The sequence below is a fragment of the Camelus dromedarius genome, chromosome Y, assembly GCF_036321535.1.
Source record: "Camelus dromedarius isolate mCamDro1 chromosome Y, mCamDro1.pat, whole genome shotgun sequence".
In the NCBI taxonomy this organism is placed as follows: domain Eukaryota; kingdom Metazoa; phylum Chordata; class Mammalia; order Artiodactyla; family Camelidae; genus Camelus; species Camelus dromedarius.
Genome location: NC_087473.1, coordinates 13827597 through 13847593, shown reverse-complemented (window position 1 = coordinate 13847593; position 19997 = coordinate 13827597). Strand labels below are relative to the sequence as shown.

The window sequence follows — 19997 nt, the reverse complement described above, 5'->3', positions numbered from 1 at the left end:
GTTGATAATTAGTAAAGCTACGTTTACATTCTGTATGGTGTCATTATAATATTCTCATTAGTCAGAAATGCTGTGTATATTTGAAATTTTCCATAATAAAGAATTAAAATAGAAGCCTTACATAAGAACAATTCTTTCACCAGGCTGCAAAGGGGCACCTGAAGTTGACCCTCCCTCCACTACCTGTAGTGCCGGAAGCCTTCAGTCCTGCCACAGGGTTTCCCTTAAAGGGTACGCATAGTACCACATTTTTGTTTAAGGGTTATTTCATCCCTCCTGGAAACACAACAGCTCAAGCTTGCATTTGTTAAGTGGAGTTGGAGCTGAGAAGTGAGTCTTGGGGGTAGAATGTGCTAGATTATCATATTATACTAAAAGTTCCCTTGTGAGCATAGAGGAATGCTTGAGACGATGGTTTTGAGGGTTAGCCTGGGCCTTGAGTGCCCGCCTCTGTCAGCCGTGACCCCAGGGAAGGGGAGCATGAGCTGTCCACAGCTGTGTCAGAGGACCGATCGGGCGTTGCCTGGTAGGAGGTGGCGCACTCGGAGAATGGTGCCCGGCACAAGGTGGCACCCTCAGCGGACGGTGCCTGGGAGGAGGTGGCGCACTCAATAGATGACAGCTCTTGCTATCGGTGTTCCTGTGCAGAAAGGAATTGGCACTCAGTGTTCTACTTCCCTTAGACACCCACATGCATAGAGGCAGGCAGAGCAGGGTACAGATCTGACAGGATATAACAGTACCTTTTTATTTTCCAGGCTTGTGAGATCAAAGATCTTGAGATTAAGAAAGGCAGGAAAATCATCGCTTTTTAAAGTAATTCTCGTTGGAGATGGTGGAGTTGGGAAGAGTTCTCTAATGAACAGATATGTGACTAATAAGTTTGATACCCAGCTCTTCCACACAATAGGTGTGGAGTTTTTAAATAAAGATTTGGAGGTGGACGGACATTTTGTTACCATGCAGATCTGGGACACGGCCGGTCAAGAGCGATTCAGAAGCCTGAGGACGCCGTTTTACAGAGGCTCTGACTGTTGCCTGCTTACTTTTAGTGTTGATGATTCTCAGAGCTTCCAGAACTTGAGTAACTGGAAGAAAGAATTCATATATTATGCGGATGTGAAAGAGCCCGAAAGCTTTCCCTTTGTGATTTTGGGCAACAAGATTGATATAAGTGAACGGCAGGTGTCTGCAGAAGAAGCCCAAGCCTGGTGCAGGGACAACGGCGACTATCCTTACTTTGAAACAAGTGCAAAAGATGCCACGAATGTCGCAGCGGCCTTTGAGGAAGCAGTTCGGAGAGTGCTTGCTACCGAGGAGAGGTCAGATCACTTGATCCAGACAGACACGGTCAGTCTGCACCGAAAGCCCAAGGCCAGCTCATCTTGCTGTTGATGGTCAGAGAGGTGGCCCGTGCGACCTAACCAGCCCACACACATACATAAGCACGGGGTGGAGGAGAGAGTTAGCGTTAGCAGCAATGGGTCACATGCTCACTAAGTTAACCCTATTGCTGCCTCGTTAGTGGGTAGGAGAAGGGGGACATCCACTCACAGGAGAATCTATGTACTCAGTAACGGCACCTTACATTTATAAATTCTGACGGTTGTCTAATAATGTTTAATTTAAATATGTAAGTTACAGAGCTAATACATGAGATGACCAAGACTAATTATAATTAAAACACTTGAGTATTCTAGAAATTACTGTTTTTTCCCTGGGAAATGGAGAGCTACTTTTTCTATGTGTACATTTTTATGTAATTAGCACTCTGTTCCTGGTTCAGGGAAAACGTGTCCTAAAGCAATAATGTTAGATATTAAAGATTAAAATCTAATGCATTTGCACAGCAGTTGTTTGATTTTATTACTTCATTCTCTTTAAAGTGATGTACGTATTCACGTTTTCATTCTACATCACAATTGTTCTCTCTGGTGATCACTTGTCATTTGTGTGCCACACGTGTGACCCCGTCCAGCAGAGAAGCTGACTTTCCAGCAGAGCAGTAACAACCCTTGGAGGAAGCACTATGTGTGGATTGTACTTTGTGGGAGGGGAAATGAAGATGTCTTTATTTGGTCATGTTTATTCAGTGTCTTCTCTGCCACTGAACAGTGTTTAGTGATTTGGTCTCAAGATTTTCTGTCATTTTACTGTGGTGAACAGACTTACTGATAAAGCAAATTGTGGTCTCATGTGGGTAAAGTTCAAGTTCACATGCTGTGCCATTCCTGCCAGTCCTGTCCTGCAGAGGCACACCACCGCCTGGACTGCGTGTTCATGAGGACGGAACCCTTGACTGTGGGGCGGTGGGTTATCAAGGGACATGCTTTGGTGGGGGGTGTCATGTCGGGGAGTACATTTTGGAACAGCTAGATTGAGAGTTCTCTCCCTGGCCCCACTGTGTGGGAACCACTGACAAAGAATATCATTACAGTAAGCTAAGGTTTTGAAAGTCTGGCTTCCTAACGTAGCAGGCAATTCGGCTTTAAGCAAACCATTTTAACATTTTAAATTTGGGGAAATGAAATCTCTTTGTATTCTCAGGTTAAAGAGAACTGTAGTTCTAATTATTTATAATCAGTTCCCCCTCCCCCCAAAAACCTACAATCCTCCATTCAAAAAACAAAATAGGAACCCACCATTACCAAACTGGTGTATTTTATATATTCCTTTTCCTCTAGAGGGCTTGTTATTTTAAATCAGGTGTACTGATTATTAGGACTTGCACTTTTCTCTTCCTCTGTCTGGATATATTTCCACTGTAGTAGACCTACCTCATTTATTAGCTGCATGGGTGTCTCACCCTCCATTCAAACCATTCCCCATTGATAGATAAATAGCTGTAGTATATTGAAGTGCCAGTTTCCCACACCTTGGTCAACAGTGAGTGTAAGGAGTACATTTTTTGTTGTTCGTGTTTTGAATAGATGAGTCACATGGTTGAAAATGACAGGGGACAATGCCACCCGGTCCCTGGGCGTGGAGACAGCCATGCGCCAGCTCCTCGGGGGTCTGTCTAGGTGTTTGGTACCTAGGGAAGGGCACTGTGTTAGTGTCTGTGGCTGCCGTGAGTGCCAGACGAGGTGGTGTGAACACTGGGAGCTCCTTCTCACCGTTCCGGAGGCTACAAGTCCAACATCAAGGTATATGGTTTAGTTCTTCCTGAGTCCTCTCTCCGTGGCTGGCAGATGACCTTTCCTCTGCACAGAGCACTCCCTCCACCCCTGGCCTCTCTGTGTCTAGATTTCCTCTTATAAGCACAGCAGTGAGATTGGAATAGGGACCAGCCCCATGGGCTCATTTTAACTCAAATTACCTCTTTAAAGGCCCCTTCTCCAATATAGTCCCTTTCTGAGGGACCGGGGACTAGGCCTATTGAATATGAATTTTGGGGGAGCACAATTCAGCCCATAACGTGTGTGTAGGTATTTATACAAAATGTGTAATTTCGATACTTGTATGGATTTAACTAACACCTTAGTCATTTTTCTAACTTTTAAGCATCTTCACCGTAACTCTTTTTCAGCTGAATATTCAGGGATTAGGTTAGTTGGCGTTCAAGAGGTCTAGAGCTGGGCAGCAAAAAACGATCAAAGGAGCGTATCTTCGTGTGTGCAGACAGGCTGATGGAAGGGAGAGTGATGGGCTTCACACCGTGACGTAGAGGGGCCTGGTGGACGGAGGCTGACTACCCACACGGTACTGAACTGTGACAGGAGGAGGAGGAACGGGACCTGACTGAGGAGCCTCGGCCTTCAAAGCACTGACAAGTCACCGGTGGAGGAGCTCTTCCAAAGGCAACAAAAGGTAGCTGGAAACCTGATTCTTCTGTTTAAGTCAAAGGGCTTTGATGGGCTGGTGTTTCCTAGGCAAAGATGAGAAGTGGGGAGAAAGCGAGAGCTGGGGAGCAGAGCAGGTGACCGTGGTGGCACGAGTGGCGGAAGCTGCGGCAGAGCCCCGAGGGAGCACGGCGCTGCCCTGTTCCGGGATGAGGGGCCCCACCATAACTGCCGATGCCCGCCACCCGGCCTGGCACAGGTGCTTTCGCACTGTCTGCGGATATAACGCCTTTGAGAGAGTGTTCAGTGTTAAAAGGTCAAACCACTGAACTTGGGAGATGGACAGATGTCCACGTGACAGTCGATGTAGCCATCAGTGTGCCACGTGGAAGATGGCAAAGTGCACATTTGTCGATGAGTTAATGTTTTTGTCACCTTCCCTTTTGGGAAAAATTCCCTACCCTGGTCAAAGGGAACACAACCTTGTGTTTCACATTTCTATAAAAACTTGGGTAAGCTTTCACTTTAAGACCATGGCACTGTCACGCCAGTTCCACGGCACCCGCGGCTTGTGGGGCAGGGAGGTGTTAGGTGGAAACGTGGATCTGTGTCGTCAGCGGATCCTGAGAGGTCACCACTGTGCACAGTAAACCAGGAGGTGCTGTCGTGACAAAAAGTGAAAGGACGGCATAGCAGGGCACAGGAGATCAGCGGTCTACACAGGTGGAAAACACGGGCACCCCTGAAGCACCCTAGGAAGTGAAAGGGGACAGACTGGGGTTTGCGCATTTTACGTGAAGCGCTTTGGAAACGCTAACGTAGATGCGCACAGGCCTTCCCAGTGCGGCCCACCTTTGAGGTCCCACCACTCCTAAGCTCATCACTTGCCTTCAGGCTTCTTCAGAGGCAGTCATGTGAAACCTGATACTTAACTACACCGGTCCACTCACACAGGGCCCGCATTCGTGTTCCTGTCTCACCATCACAGGCCTGGTGAAAGGCTCACTGTGTGCAGGGCACCGCCGTTGTGCGGCTGAGCCAGGGTCTGAACCGCCCCACCCTATGCCCTCCTGCTGAAACCCCACACTGCTGCTCCGGACAGGCGGGCGCATCACCGCCCTCTGGGTTCCCTGATCCTGGAGGGCAGAGCAGCCTGCAGACAGTACTTCTGCGTGGGTCTCTCCAATGAGCGGGGCTGGAACTACACCTGGATTCCTAGCTGAGTATCTTTTTCTGCTCCCAAAGCTCTGGCAGCTGGTTTGAGGCGATTCGAGTTCTGCATAGTGTTAGTCTGCAGACTTTCAGTAGGGGAAAAGGGACTAAGATGGCAGTAGTGGAGGGGTGAGCAGCACTTAAAACAGTCAGTATCAAACTGCCACAATCTTGGACAGACATCTTTATTTAGGAAATCAAATAAATAGGACAAAAAATTATGGTAGCCACTTCACATGAGGATACAAGACCACACTTAGAATTCCTTGCTCAGGTTATTCAGAATGAACAAAATTCTTCAGTGCCCACAATTAGCACAGAAAATACCTGGTGATGTTACCTGCTTGTCAATGGACACTTACTCGTGTACAGGGGGACGCCACGCTGTTTCAGCACAAGAGGCCCCTCCCACCCCCTTGTATACAGCCTAAAGGGCCCAGAGTGCAGATGTGACTGTAACGCAAGCTTTTCCTGCTTTACAATTCTAGCCCTGCCCACAGCTCTTTACTAGTACAGCTATCAGCAGGCCCACTTAGTCTTTAGTTAGCTGTCTGAGGGGAGGGAAACGTAAGAACAGAGCTTGCTACTTTGGTCCGAGCCTCCTGTTTTACAGACATGGACCCAGGATTCTAGAGCGGCAGGACGACTGTCCCCAGCCTCCGACAGGGGCAGGCGTGCCGCCTTTGGTGCTGCACAGGCTCTTTGCTTCAGCTTCTGGGGCAGTGCTGTGTACGCTGCCTGTGCGTTTTCAGAGCATCTCTGCATGTACTGATAAGCCCATGTGCGTGCTGTCAGCTTCACTCCCCACTGCAGAAGCTTTCAGTTTTAAATCTGCCTACCAAAGCTTGACGGTGACATTTGGTTCTGGGTTATTACATCACGAAGAAGTATAGGAGCAAAAAAAGCCAAAGCTTATTTTCAGGTTTTAAAAATATTTCAAGATTATTGATAAAGAGCTTTCTGTAAATAACACCACTCACAAGCAAGTATCAATCTGTTGATAATGGTAAGAAATTGAACTTACTGTTTTTAAATATAAAAGCAATTTCATTAAGTTTAGATAAATGGAGGCTACAAGTAAAACTTTTCTGGCTGTTTAATCAAGTTACTTACAATGTACACATTCCTGAGTACACCCCATCGCAGTGACATTGTTTATTTCTGAATTTTCTGCATTCAGCTTAAAAGGTGTTTCTTCCCAAGAAACTGAACTTTTCTGTCAAATGCGCTTGATCGAATAGGAGAATTGGGTTCATAAAATGGATTCACTGCAAACTAGGACAAAAGAAATTTTTTCAGTGAGTTTGTCAAAGGAAAACAGCTAACAAATCATAGGCCTCTAAAAGGAAATTATTTTAAAGTTTTAAGTCATCAAAGATATTCAAAACAAAAGTCTGAATACTACACTTTTCAGCTGCAGTGAAAATGTTGCATTGTTAAACAGTAACATCCCTTTAAGGAAGTTTCTGTCTTGGAGTTTAGGGAAGTACCTGTGGTCGGGGCAGTGCTGCCTGCATCAGCTCAGCTGACTTCCAGGGGTCACCTGTGCCTGAAACGCCCATCAACTCACGTTTGTCATAAAGATGGGGTTTGTCCGTCAGGCCCGTTGACTACATAAAGCAAACTAAGTCTGCCATATGCTCAGAGTGAAGAAAAAGTTCCGCCACACTGCTATGAGAAGTCACCCTCGCAAGGCAAGCTTTTAACAGTCATGTTTTTAATACTCTCCCTTAACACGAGGTGAAGTGATGAGTTTCTCAGATGTAAAGGGTACATAATAACATGTGTGAGAGTATTAGTCCTGGATGGAGTCACAAATGAGGAGAGTGACCAACTTCTATACCTTCATCACTTGATGTTGTCTGTCTGTATAAGAAGGCTATGTATTATTTGCTACTTCTGACTAGAAATATTGACTGTTAACTGTACATATACACAAAAAAGTCTTGCCCAAATGCCACATGTTTAAATTATTAAGAATATACTATTGGGTGGAGAGGGTATATAGCTCAGTGGTAGAGTGTGAGCTTGGCATGCATGAAGTCCTGGGTTTAATCCCCAATACGTCCATTAAAATAAATGAGTAAGTAAAAGCATAATTACCTCCCTCCACCTTGAAAAAACAAACAAACAAACAAACAAAAACAAAGAAAAAGAAGATACTGTTGTGGTGGACAGTAGAATATGAGCTTAGCATGCATGAGATCCTGGGTTCAATCCCCAATACCTCTATTGAAAGAGAAATAAACCTAGTTACCCACCCTTCAATCATTTAAAAAGAAAAAAAGAATATACTGTTAGCACTGCAGTTAAATCATCTTATTACTATTTCATTATTTCCAGTTAATATCATGAAATGCAGGTGGCACCATTCTCCTTCAGTGACTCTGATAACATATGAAACATAACTTCCTACTGGTTTATGACCTGGATGCACTACATTGTAACTTATTTGCTCAGTAGGTGGAATACATTTTAGATTAGAATTATGAAGCAGCTTTCCTTATGTAGACTGCTTCTGTCCATCTCTTTAGGGTTTCCTCATAAAATTAACTAATGCACCAAAAAGGGGAGAATGAAACTGATTTGAAAATACTGACCACAAGCTGTTGCCCACCATACATGTGACAGTGGTGGTGGAGACATGCCAGGGGAGGCACTGCCAGGGGCAAGACGCACAGGGGGAGAGCTGGTCTGAGGTGGAAACTGGGCAGTCTCAGTGAGGTACTTCAGCAGGCCAGGTTCTTGTCAAGTTTAAACCCTTTTTTTTTCTAATTGAATCCCTTTTTATAATCAGATTATTACAGTTACAGAACATACCATACCTTTATGTATAAATCATAGACATCAGTAAAGAAGTTCTTTATTCCATCTTCTTGCCTTACATCATGCAGCATAATGAATCTCATATGTGAAATAATTAAGGTATAATGTTTAGAAATGAAAGCTGAAAAGGAATCTGCTGATACAGCAGTCCTCAGGTAAGTGACATGCGGTGTATTTTGCTTTGGAAAAGTGGAATACATCACCCAGGTTCAAAGTTAGGTTAATTTTACCGTGAAGAGAACAGAATCTTTTTAAGTTAGAACATAACTGCAAAATAAAATCACTCTTGATATGGTTTAGATAAACCTTAGTTTTACACATAAGACTCGGTTTTAAAAGGTGGGTGTTTTTTTCCCTAAGAAAGTAAAAGCCCCAGAAATGGCAATTTTTACCTGACACTTTGCAATCCACAGACTCAGAGCCTAGTGTCTAGGCCCTGTGTTGGGCTGGTTTACTGCCCCCCTCCTTCATTAGCCCTCTTCATTAAGTAGGAAAGGATATGACCTGCAGTGACGAATGCTGAAACAAATCACTCATTGAACTTGTCCACAGTTTTCAAGTACATGTTGTTCGACAGCCACATGTTCTCATCCACGAGGTCAAGAGCAGCGTGCGCTATGAACTGGTTCAGGTGGCGATGGTCGTCCTGGGTGACAGCCAGCAGCAGCAGGTTAACATTTCCGTGCAGTGTCAAAACGCTAACTCTTTCCTCTTAAATTCTGTACAGCTTCCTCGTGGAGGTGAAGCTTTCTACTTTTACTTCTATTATTACTATCATGAGACATAAAAGATCTTCAGTGTTTTCACATCATTTTCTGTATTCTAATTTGATATCTAAAACTCAACAAATAAAAACAGCTAATGACTTATTAAATGACATGTTCAAGAAACTATATAGATTTTTAAAATTTTCCCGGAAGGAAGTTATTAAATGATACAGCCATTTAAGCATGTGAAAAAATAACACTACATTAAAAAAGAAAGGTAGATCCTGCCTTCAAGAGGCTCGCATCTTTTTGAAGAGGAAGACAGGAGAAAACTCTTGGTTATGGATAAAGGACAGCAGCTTCGGTAGGCCGGGGTAAGGAGGTGGTGAAGGAGAGCTGCTGGCACAGGCCGTGGGTGGGGGTGGCAGGGGGAGGGGGGTTTCGTGTGCAGCGACACATGCTGAGCAGTGGACAGCCCGGCAGAGGCCTCCTGGAGGTGTAAGCTTACCTGGCAGAAGGCTGTGCTCAGCCCCACTGTGTGCAGTCACCTGCGCCAACAGCAGGAGACGGTCCTGTCAAAGCTGGCAGTGTCCTTTTCACGGGCTGAAAAGGCTTAACTAGAAAAGGTGGGAGTGTCCCACCAGAATGTGGAGAGGGAACTCACAACCTGGAATGCAGTCTCACTCCCGTGGAATTCTTACTCTCAAAATGCGTTTTCCAAAGGGCACCTGTGTTATAGGTTGAATTTGTGTGCCCCACCTTCCTATGTTGCAGCCATACCTCTTAGAACCTTAGAATGTGGCTATACTTGGAAAGAGGGTCATTACAGATGTCATTAATTGCCATGAGGTCGTGGGTCCCTAATCCAATGACTGGTGTATTTATAAAAGGGGGAAGTCTGGAGACAGACACCCATGCAGGAAGAAGGCCACATGAGGACAAGTTTGACCACCACAAGCCCAGAACTGCCAGAAGCTGGGAGAGAGGCCTGGGACAGACCTTCCCCAGTGGCTCTGGACGGGGCGCGGCCCTGCCGACAGCTTGGTCTCAGACTTCTGGCCTCCAGAACTGTGAGACAGAACACTTCTGTTGCTCTCAGGGACCCAGTTTCTGGTCCTGTCACGGCAGCCCTAGGGAACAATATAACTTCCTCGCCCAGGCGGCTGCTGCTGGGACCGGGCTGGGGGACGGCTGCCGGTGGCCCTGGAGCCCCCTGTGCAGCAAGTTTACGCCTCTCTCGCGTCACCATGACGAGGCCACTTTAACCCTCAGAGAAATGGATGCATTTTGTGTCTGGCTCACAGCAGTGTTTTCCTCTACACTGATGATCAATCCTGGGAGATTAGAAGAAAACTACAGAAACGTTTTAAGAAAGTGAGTGGTAGCAGGAAAAAGAACTAAGATCAAGTCATGCAGCAGAGGATTTTTGCAGAACTGCTTCGCCTTCCACAAGGCCCCTGTGCTGAGCGAAAAACTATACGTATATCACACAAAGCACTTGCTGATACAGAGATGCCGCCAATCAAAATTCTCTTTTGGGGGTTGAGGTAATTAGGTTAGTTAATTACTTAACTTAATGGAAGTCCTGGGGATGGAACCCAGGACCTCGTGCATGCTAAGCACGCACTCTGCCACTGAGCTGTACCCTCCCCGGCTCCGGCCACAGTTTTAATGAGCCGTGTGCTCATGTGAATGTGGGAAAATAATGTAGCGAAAACACCTGCTAGGATTAACACCTGAAATTTCTACATTTAGTGGCGAGATCTGAATAGTTGAGAAGCGTCTTACACTGGACATTACCATCACCACCAATCTCAGACATGAGTTCCTGCCTTAAAGGACATTAAAGCTTATTTTTGGAGGGTGGGAGAAAGCGTAACTCGTCAGCAACTTATCAGGCATGCAGCCTTGTGCAGAAAGGTGGAAGGGACCCGGCTACTCCCACCTCCAGACTCTACGGGGCTGTTCCTCTGAACGGCAGTGTGTTCTAGAAGCAAGCCTGTTCCTCTGGAACCATCCCTGACAACAACCAAGCTGGTGGTGTCACTGGGGAGGAGAGCAGGCGGGCACCCGGCCAGTGGGCGCTGTGGAAGGCGCCTGAGAACGGCCCGTCTCAGGCAGCAGCAGCAGGAGGGGCCCCTTTCACACCCCCGGGTGTAAATGCATCTACTACGTACGTCCTGATGAACAACGTGACTCACTGCGCCAGATGGGCTTTCCGGGCATTTCAAGGCAGTGACAACTGTTCCTGCAGGCCCACAACAGGTCAACTATATTTCTGTGTGTTCAAGGAGCAGCTTTCCACAGGGGGTGACACTGAGCCAAAGGCCAGGAAAAAGAGCCCCAGGACATCCTGCCAGTACGTGCCAAGTGTGTGCTGAATCAGAGGATGAATAAACAATTCAGAGGCTGTTCCTGGCTGGCTTCTATCAACCCGTGGGGCCACAGGGCGGCCTCATTTAACCGTGGTGGCGTCGTTACCTGATCTGCCCAGGTCTCTCCCAGTTCTAAAAATCACATTACACCTTTATCATGACAACAACATATAACAATTGTTATGGAATTTTTTTAAGGTTCCATACGCACTTTGGATTCTGCTTTTCCAGCTGGCAAAAACTCCATTTCAAAGACTGGATTATCGTGGTGACCCACAATGATAAAGTAGAATCTTCCAGACATTGTCTTCAATATATAGCTCCTAATTAAATGAAAATAATATTTTTAGTACTCAATACTGAAAACCAAACACGGTTAACAGGAAGTGAAGAACACCATTTATTTACTTAAGCCTGAATTGCAGAGGAGGTGGCCCCAAGGCTTGGCATGCTTTCCAATATACCACATACATATATGCCTTTTTTTAAAAAAAAAATCAAAAGTATAGTCAGTTCAGTGTTGTTTTAATTTCTGGTGTACAGCCTAATGTTTCAGTTTTATATATATATATATATATATATATATATACACACACACACATATATTCTTTTTCATGTTCTCTTTCATTATAGGCTATTACAAGATATTGAACATAGTTCCCTGTGCTGTATTGTAGGGCCTTGTTGTTTATCTGCTATATGGCTTTTGCATGAGATTAAATTATTCATCTGTGATATGCGTTGTAGAATCCAGGACTGTATTTTCATAGGGAAACTGAAAGACCTCTAATATGAAATTGTAAAAACACCCTCATGTTTTACAGTAAGCCGGCTAAACCGGAACTGGACTGGTTAGCATTAGCACTGACACGGGAAAGATTAATAAAAGTGCTAATTAGGGGAAAATTCGCTTGCCTTGGACATTTTCAGGAAGGGTGCTTCGGAGGAGGCTAAACACCACTCTGACGCATGTCATTTACACAAAGTAGAGAGCCTATGGCATTTATCTACAGCCTGGGCGGTCCTTGTCATCTTCCCACCCAAAGGATCTATGCTGTGAATGTCACTCTGCAAATGAAAGAGCCTGGGATATGCCTCTTCAAACACCATTCATAAGAGGAAAAAACAGCTTTGTATTCTAGAAAAGATGGAAGATGTCATAATCCCAAAAGGAAGACATTCTGAGGCATTAAGACGTCTTGGAACTAGGGTTAATAGGTCTGCTAAAGGAATAAAACCAAGAAAAAGTGGCGTGGTGGGAGAGAAATCAAGGATTCTGTGGCTTTTAGCACACTCAGAACCTGGGAGGGTGGACAGACGGGTGGATGGATTTATGCATGCATTTTCGGCACAAGGTCTTTGGGATCAGACAGAGCTAGGTTCATGTCTAGCTCTAGCAACAGGAGCCCAGGCACAGTCCTTCATCTCCCAACGCCTGTTTCCTTCTCGGAAATCAAGATAACGGTGGGGATGACAATCGTAGCCCCTCGGGTGAGTCCGAGGACGACACCACGTAGTGGCCGTAAGGCGCGCAGCAGGGTGCCTGGCTCCTGGGAGGCACTCAGGTAACGTGACCAAGAACAACAGGGGAGCGCCCGCACACGGAGATGTGGGCCGAGTGAGGCCTCCTTGCGTCGGGGGGTCTCCCTAGCCGGGAGTACACCGTCTCAGGGAACGGCACTGAGGAGTGTCGCACCCCAGGGCTCATCTGGCCTCACTGGGACTTCCGTGGAGTGACACAGAACCTGTGACCAAATCAGAAGACATATGAATTTATTCCCTGATGAATACAACGTTTTGTAGAGGAAATCAGGGCACAGCTGGCACTTTCAACTCTGGAATCAGAAGGCTGTGACTGGAGGAAAAGGCAGGTGGGCAACCCCTGTGGCCTGATGAAGTAAGGAGGGGTTGAAAAGTTATTTGGGGTGGCGGCTGCACGCCGCAGCCCGTGGGCTCGTCTGGCCTGCCGTCCTCTCGCCACTGTGTGAGGCCGCTGTGGCCCCATGACGGCAGTGCAGGAAGGGCCACGGAGGCCAAACAGTAATGGACAACCAAGTAATGGACAACCAAGACAAGCAGGAATGACACAAAAGCTACGCAAGCCTGGGCGAACTGGCGATAATTCTCCAGAACAAGTGAGGGGAAGAGAGATGGGAGCCTGAAATTTCAACAGAGTAAACAATGACCTCATTCATTCTTGCTCAGAGGTTTCATAGCTGGAGTTTGCTGAGGGAAGGGCTGAATTTTTTCAGCACATTTAAGCAGCAGCAGCAGGAAAAAAGACAAGACAAAAAAATGCTGCCAGGAAACTGCTTCTCTCCTACACACATTTAAGCAGCAGCAGGAAAGGAGACATGCATAAGGAAGATGGCCCACCCCTGCCCCGCCACACTCACTCCTACATGGAAATCCATGTCTGGGAGAGCAGCCCAGCATGGGTAACAGCAGGGAACTGAAGGACGTACTGCAGAAAGGGTCGATCACACGCTGCCCAGGGGGGCAGAACAAGCCCCCCAAAGCGATTTCACACACAGCTTTCCATAAAAAGAGATGCAATGCCAGATTCCATTCTGACAAGAAGCAGCTGAAGTGGGGGGACAGGAAGCCTCAGGAGGGCATAAGCCTTCTACCGTCCTTTAACCCTTGGGTTTCTTATGCCCAGGGAGTGAGCCACCGTGACACACTCCAGCATTCTTTGCTGTCTGCTACATCGGACTGCCTGCAAGGGCGGAGCTGTTCTAAACCTGCTCCATTGCCCCATCACCTGAAATGAGGGCCCTTCAAGCATCTCCAAGGTGTGGAGGTAGTTACACACAGCTTGGCAATGAGTTAAACTGGGGAACTGAGGATGAGGGATGTATTCAAACGTCTGGCTGAGGTGATCAAGCACAATATCAAGGTAATGATGCTATTCACCGAGAAAGGAAATAAGAGGGAAGGAAGAGGTATGAAAACGAGCATGTCTATTGTAAACATGTGATGATAGCCAAAATGGCTCCCATGAATCTCACCAAAATGTCCTAATTTCGAGAACCAGTGAATGTTAATTCACATGGCAGAGAACTAAGGCAGCCCATCAGCTGATCTCAGACAGGAAGAGGCTTTGGGCTACTCAGACCTGACCAGAAGGTTAACCAAGTGCTCCACATCAGTGGATGGCATGGGGTCTGTAGAGAGACTGAGGTTGACCTTAACCTAGACAAGGTCAACATTTGAATCAGTAACTGAGATGAAACAAACTTCCACACTCTCAAGATAACATGCTAAGAACACCTAATTTATTAGAAGGCCGAGTCAGGACTAAAAAGATCTCCATGGCAAGGAGAAATGGGTGACATGAACAGGATAGAATGTAAAAGGATTTGGAATCTAGTCCTGTACTTGGGCTTAAAAAATCAACTGGACAACAATAGGATGAAGGAAACCTAGTTTAAGAGCAGTTCATCTAGGAGAACTCGTTTGCATTCATTGCAAGCTCAGTCAGAGGTTGTTAAAGTAGTAAAGTGATCAAAAAACCTAATGCAATTCTAAGCTGCATTAAGAGAAGATGATTCCAGTGGTGGCGGGGGGGGGGGGGGGCAAGAAAAAACAGATTTTTTTCTTTCTCTTTTTCCTTTATTCTTTTTAGGATGTGTTTGCGCCTACATGACTAATAGTCTAAAGCAAACAGAGGATGGGGTTAACATACTTGAAAAACAGAGTAAACACAAATCAAAAGCATATGATAGAGTCACAAAAACTAAAAAGAAACCAAGTTAATACAAAGGAAAATCATCAAACCACAAAAAGAAAAACAAAAAGAAACAGAAAGGAACAAAGAAGAAATGCCAGATCAACTGGAAAACAAAGTTCAAAATGGCAATAAACATACATCTATCAATAATTACCATAAATGTCAATGGACTAAATGCTACAATTAAAAGGCACACAGTGGCAGGTTGGATAATAAAACTAAAGCCTACAATATGCTGCCTGCAAGACACCCATTTTACAGTGAAGGACACACATACATTGAAAGTGAGAGGATGGAAAAAGATATTTCATGCAAATGGAAATGACAAGAAAGTAGGATTAGCAACACTCTTATCAGACAAAACAGACTTTAAAACAAAGACCATAATGAAAGACAAAAAGGACACTATATATGATCAAAGGAGCAAAACAATATGAAGATATTACACTTGTTAACATATATGCACCCAATATAGAAGCACTTAAATATATAAAACGAATGTTAACAGATATAAAGGGAGAAATTGATGGAAAAACAATAGTAGGAGGAAACTTTAACATCCCACTAACGTATCTGGATAGGTCTTCCAGACAGAAAATCAATAAAGCAATGGAGATACTAAATGACACAATGGAACTGTGGGACTTGGTTGATATTTTTAGGACATTACATCTCCCCAAAACATATTATACATTCTATTCAAGTGCCCATGGAACATTCTCTAGGAATAGACCACATGCTCAGGCACAAATGGAGCCTCAACAAATTTAAGAGGATAGAAATTATTCCAAGCATTTTCTCTGACAACAGTGGCATGAAACTAGAAATCAACCTAGAAAAAGAAACTTAGAAAAAAAAAGACCGCAATGGATACTAAACAACACGCTATTAAAAAACCAATGGATCAACAATGGTATCAAAGAAGTTAAAAAATACCTTGAGACAAATGACAATGAAAACAAAACCACACAAAATCTATGGGACGCAGCAAAAGCAGTCCTTAGAGGGAAGTTCATAACAATACAGGCCTTCCTCAAAAAAGAACATTCTCAAACAACCTAATCTACCACTTAAAAGAATCAGAAAATGGACAAACAAAACCTAAAGTCACCAAAAGTAAAGCAGTAATAAAGATCAAGGAGGAAATAAATAAAATAGAAATTAAAAAACAAGAGAAAAATCAATCAAACCAAGAGCTGGTTTTCTGAAAGAGTAAACAAAATAGACAAACCCCTGGCCAGGGAGACCAAGAAAAGAAAGGGCACACAAATAAACAAAATAAGAAATGAAAGTGGAGAGATTACAACCAACACTACAGAAATAACAAAAAATCATAAGAGAATACTTTAAACAATTGTATGGCAATAAATTGGACAACTTAGAAGAGATGGACAAGTTTCTACAAATATACAGTCCACCAAAACTGAATCAAGAAGAAACTGATCATTTGAACAGATGAATTACTAGAAGTGAAGAAGAATCAGCAATAGAAACCTGCATACAAAAGTCCAGGAACAAGATGGTTTCACTGGGGAATTCTATCAAACATACAAAGAAGAGCTCATTCCAATCCTTCTCAAACTCTTCCAAAAGATTGAAGAGGAGGGAATACTCCCAATAAAGCTGCCATCACCCTGATACCAAAGCCAGAAAGAGACACTACCAAAAAAGAAATCTATAGGCCAATATTGTTGATGTACATAGATGTAAAAATCCTCAACAAAATTTTAGCAAACAGAATCCAACAGCACTTAAAAAAGATCATATACCATGATCAAGTTGGGTTCATCTCAGGGACACAAGGATGGTTCAATACATGGAAATCAATCAATGTAATAAAGCACATGAACAAGAGAAAGGACAAAAACCACACGATCATCTCAATAGACGCAGAAAAAGCATTTGATAAAATTCAACACCCATTTATGATAAAAACTCTCACTAAAGTGGGTATAGAGGGAACGTATCTCAACATAATACAACTATTTATAACAAACCTACAGCCAGCATAATACTCAATGTTGAAAAGCAAAAAGCCTTTCCACTAAAATCTGAAACAAGTCAAGGATGCCCACTCTCACCACATCTATTCAATAAAGTATTGGAAGTCCTAGCCACAACAATCAGGCAAGAAAAAGAAATAAAAGGGATCCAAATTGGAATAGAAGAGGTAAAACTGTCATGTGCAGATGACATGATATTGTATATAGAAATCCGAAAAGGCTGCACACAAAAACTACTAGAACTCATCAAAGAATTCAGCAAAGTAGCAGAATACAAGATCAACATAGAGAAATCAGTGGCATTTCTTTACAACAACAAGAAAATATCAGAAAAGGAAAGTAAAGCATTAATCCCTTTTAAAACTGCATCCAAAACAATAAAATACTTAGGAATAAATCTGACCAAGGAAGTGAAAGACTTCTATGTGGAGAACTACAAAATGCTAATGAAAATAAAGATGATTTAAAGTAATGGAAAGATATCCCATGTTCTTGGATTGGAAGAATTAATATTGTTAAAATGGCCATAATACCCAAAGCAATCTACAGATACAATGCAATCCCTATCATGTTACCCAGGACATCTTTCGCAGAACTAGAACAAATCATCCTAAAATTTTTATGGAATCACAAAAGAACCAGAATTGCCAAAGCATTACTGAAGAAAAAGAATGAAGCTGGAGGAATAACACTCCCAATACAATACTTCAGGGCTATAGTAATCACAACAGCACGGTATTGATACAAAAACACACATATGGATCAATGGAACAAAATAGAGAATCCAGAAATGAACCCACAAAGTGTTGGTCAATTAATCTTTGACAAAGGTAGCAAGAACATACAATGGAATATAGACAGTCTCTTCAGCAAATGGTATTGGGAAAACTGGAAAGCAGCATGTAAATCAATGAAGTTAGAATACTCCCTCATACCATACACACACAAAAAAACCCTCAAACTGGCTTAAAGATTTAAACACAAGACAAGACACTATAAACCTCTTAGAAGAAAAACATAGGCAAAACATTCTCTGACATACGTCTCAGCAATGTTCTCCTAGGGCAGTCTATGCAAACAATAAAAATAAAAGCAAAAGTAAACAAATGGGATCCAATTAAACTTACAAGCTTTTGCACAGCAAAGGAAACCATAAGCATAACAAAATGACAACCTATGGAATGAAAGAAAATATTTGCAAAAGATGAGACTGACAAGGGATTAATTTCCAGGATATATAAACAGCCCATACAACTTAATTATAAGGAAAAAAAAAAAAACCCAATCCAAAAACGGGCAAAATTAAACAAGCAATTCTCCAATGAATACATATAAATGGCCAATAGGCACATGAAAAAATGCTCCATGTGGCTAAGTATCAGAGAAATGCAAATCAAAACTACAATGATGTATCACCTCACGCAGTCAGAATGTCAATGATGCAAAAGTCCACAAATGATAAACGAGGATGTGGAGAAAAGGGAACCTTCCTACTCTGTTGATGGGAATGTAGCTTAGTGCAGCCATTGTGGAAAACAGTAGGGAGAGTCCTTAAAAGACTAAAAATAGACTTACCCTACCATCCAACAATCCCACTGCTATGCATATGTCCAGAGAGAACCTCAATCGAAAAAAATACATGCATTCCAATATTCATAGCAGCATTATGTATAATAGCCAAGACATGGAAACAACCTAAACGTCCACTGACACATGACTGGATATAGAAGCTGTGGTGTATTTATATCATGGAATACTACTCAGCCATAAAAAAGAATAAAATAATGCCATTTGCAGCAACATGGATGGTCCTGGAGATTGTCATTCTAAGTGAAGTAAGCCAGTAAGAGAAAGAAAAATACTGTATGAGATCACTCATATGTGGAATCTTAAAAAAATAAATAAACAAACATTTAAAAACAGAAACAGACTCAGAGGCATAGAAAACAAATTTATGGTTACCAGAACGTAAGAGAGTGGTAAGGGATAAACTGGGATTTCGAGTTTGCTGATACTGACTGGTATATATAAAACAGATTAAGTTCATACTGTATAGCATAAGGACCTATATTCGATATCTTGTAACTTATGGTGAAAAAGAATATGAAAACAAATATATGTTCATGTATGACTGAAGCCTTGTGCTGTACACAAGAAACTGACACATTGTAAACTGCTCATATTTCAATAAAATATATTTTAAAGGCCTAAAAAATTTTAATGGATATATTATAATGAAACTAAAAAAACATGCTAAAAAAAAAAAAAAGATGATTCCTCTTCACTAATAGTATCATCTCTAGGGTATATACTCAGTTCTGGGAATTGCTTTTTAAAAGGATCAATAAATATGAAATGTGTTTGCTGGGAGGGGGAGGGTTCTACTTTAGTGAATGTTCTGGAAACAAGAGCTACTGAAGGAACTGAGGATGCTGGACCTGAGCAGGGATGGGGTGAAGCAGAGTAGGGTACAGGGTACAATCTGTAAATAGGATGATGTCTAATGGAAAGGGACTTGACTAGGGAAACGGTAAATGGGTTTCCCCTCTTGAGACGGTTCTAATCAACTGGTACAGAAGGCTGGAAACTGGGGCAAAGAGAGAGACTAAGTGGTCAGCGGGAAAAACTGCTGTGATCAATTACGCACGTCTGCTATGGGGGTCAGTGCACAGGTCGCCCCAGCACGAATAATTTTCCGGCTCCAAACGGTTAGGAAACATGGGGTTAGCCGAATGGCCCAGTTAAAAGTGGAAGAAGAGAAGCCGGAGCCAGCGGACGTGTGACGTTTGCAGGTTGAAAGATGGTTTGGACTGGCCAGGTGGGCTGCGATGCCTCTGGCAGGGCCCGGAACTTCCCCCAGAGTCCTGAAGCGCCAGCCGCCCACTCGCTCCATCCCCTACCTGCAGCGAGACCACAGCAACGGAAACGCCCAGTCAATTCTAGAGGAAGACCCGCGATCCGCCGCTTCTGTCAGGACTCCCAAAGCTGCCCTCGCGAGACTCCACGGTTGCGCTATCGCGATACGTGGGCGGGGCTTCCGGTCCGCCGGATGGCCGCGCCGCGGGGGCGTGGGCCGCAGTCCTACTCAAGGCGGGCGCGGCTAATTTTGGGGGACCGCGGGCTGGGGAAGGGTCAGCTCTGAGCTGTGCCGACTCCAGGCGGGACCTCGCCTTCTTGCCTTCTCTCTGCCCGCCTCCGCGCTCCAGCCGCGGGGACATTCGCGCGTGGCCCAACCCCGCCCACCTGTCAGAACGCGGAGAAAGGCAGTGCGCGTCTGGGGCTGAGTTCCTAGTTCGGAGTGCGAGGCAGGTATTCAGTTGGCTTGTTTCCCGGTCCTCGTAGAGCATGGCTCTGAGGGC

The 19997-nt window shown here is 44.0% G+C and overlaps 2 protein-coding genes and 1 pseudogene across 6 annotated transcripts in view; 2 read left to right on the top strand and 1 right to left on the bottom strand.

Annotated features, from left to right (window-relative positions):
- The first annotated feature begins 763 nt into the window (after positions 1-763).
- Positions 764-1841, top strand: LOC135320403 (ras-related protein Rab-9A-like). The gene has a single exon (XM_064483501.1). It carries the CDS (start codon positions 859-861, stop codon positions 1393-1395), a length of 537 nt encoding a protein of 178 aa, XP_064339571.1. The 5' UTR covers positions 764-858; the 3' UTR covers positions 1396-1841.
- A 4231-nt stretch (positions 1842-6072) lies between these two features.
- Positions 6073-19985, bottom strand: LOC135320379 (trafficking protein particle complex subunit 2-like; annotated as a pseudogene).
- The window catches only part of LOC105106319 (centriole and centriolar satellite protein OFD1), a 45348-nt gene continuing 45029 nt past the window's right edge, over positions 19679-19997 (top strand). For 3 of the 5 annotated variants that reach the window (XR_004134613.2, XM_064483520.1, XM_064483519.1), the window contains exon 1: positions 19804-19943. The gene's annotated coding sequence lies outside the window, so the exon portion shown is untranslated. Of the gene's footprint in view, positions 19948-19997 lie in introns of all 5 variants that reach the window. The other 2 variants (XM_064483521.1, XM_064483523.1) reach the window with 2 other exon arrangements.

What these genes read in the sequence shown, in the direction of transcription:
- LOC135320403 (XM_064483501.1), top strand. Translation starts at nt 859, where the DNA reads ATGAACAGATATGTGACTAATAAGTTTGATACCCAGCTCTTCCACACA.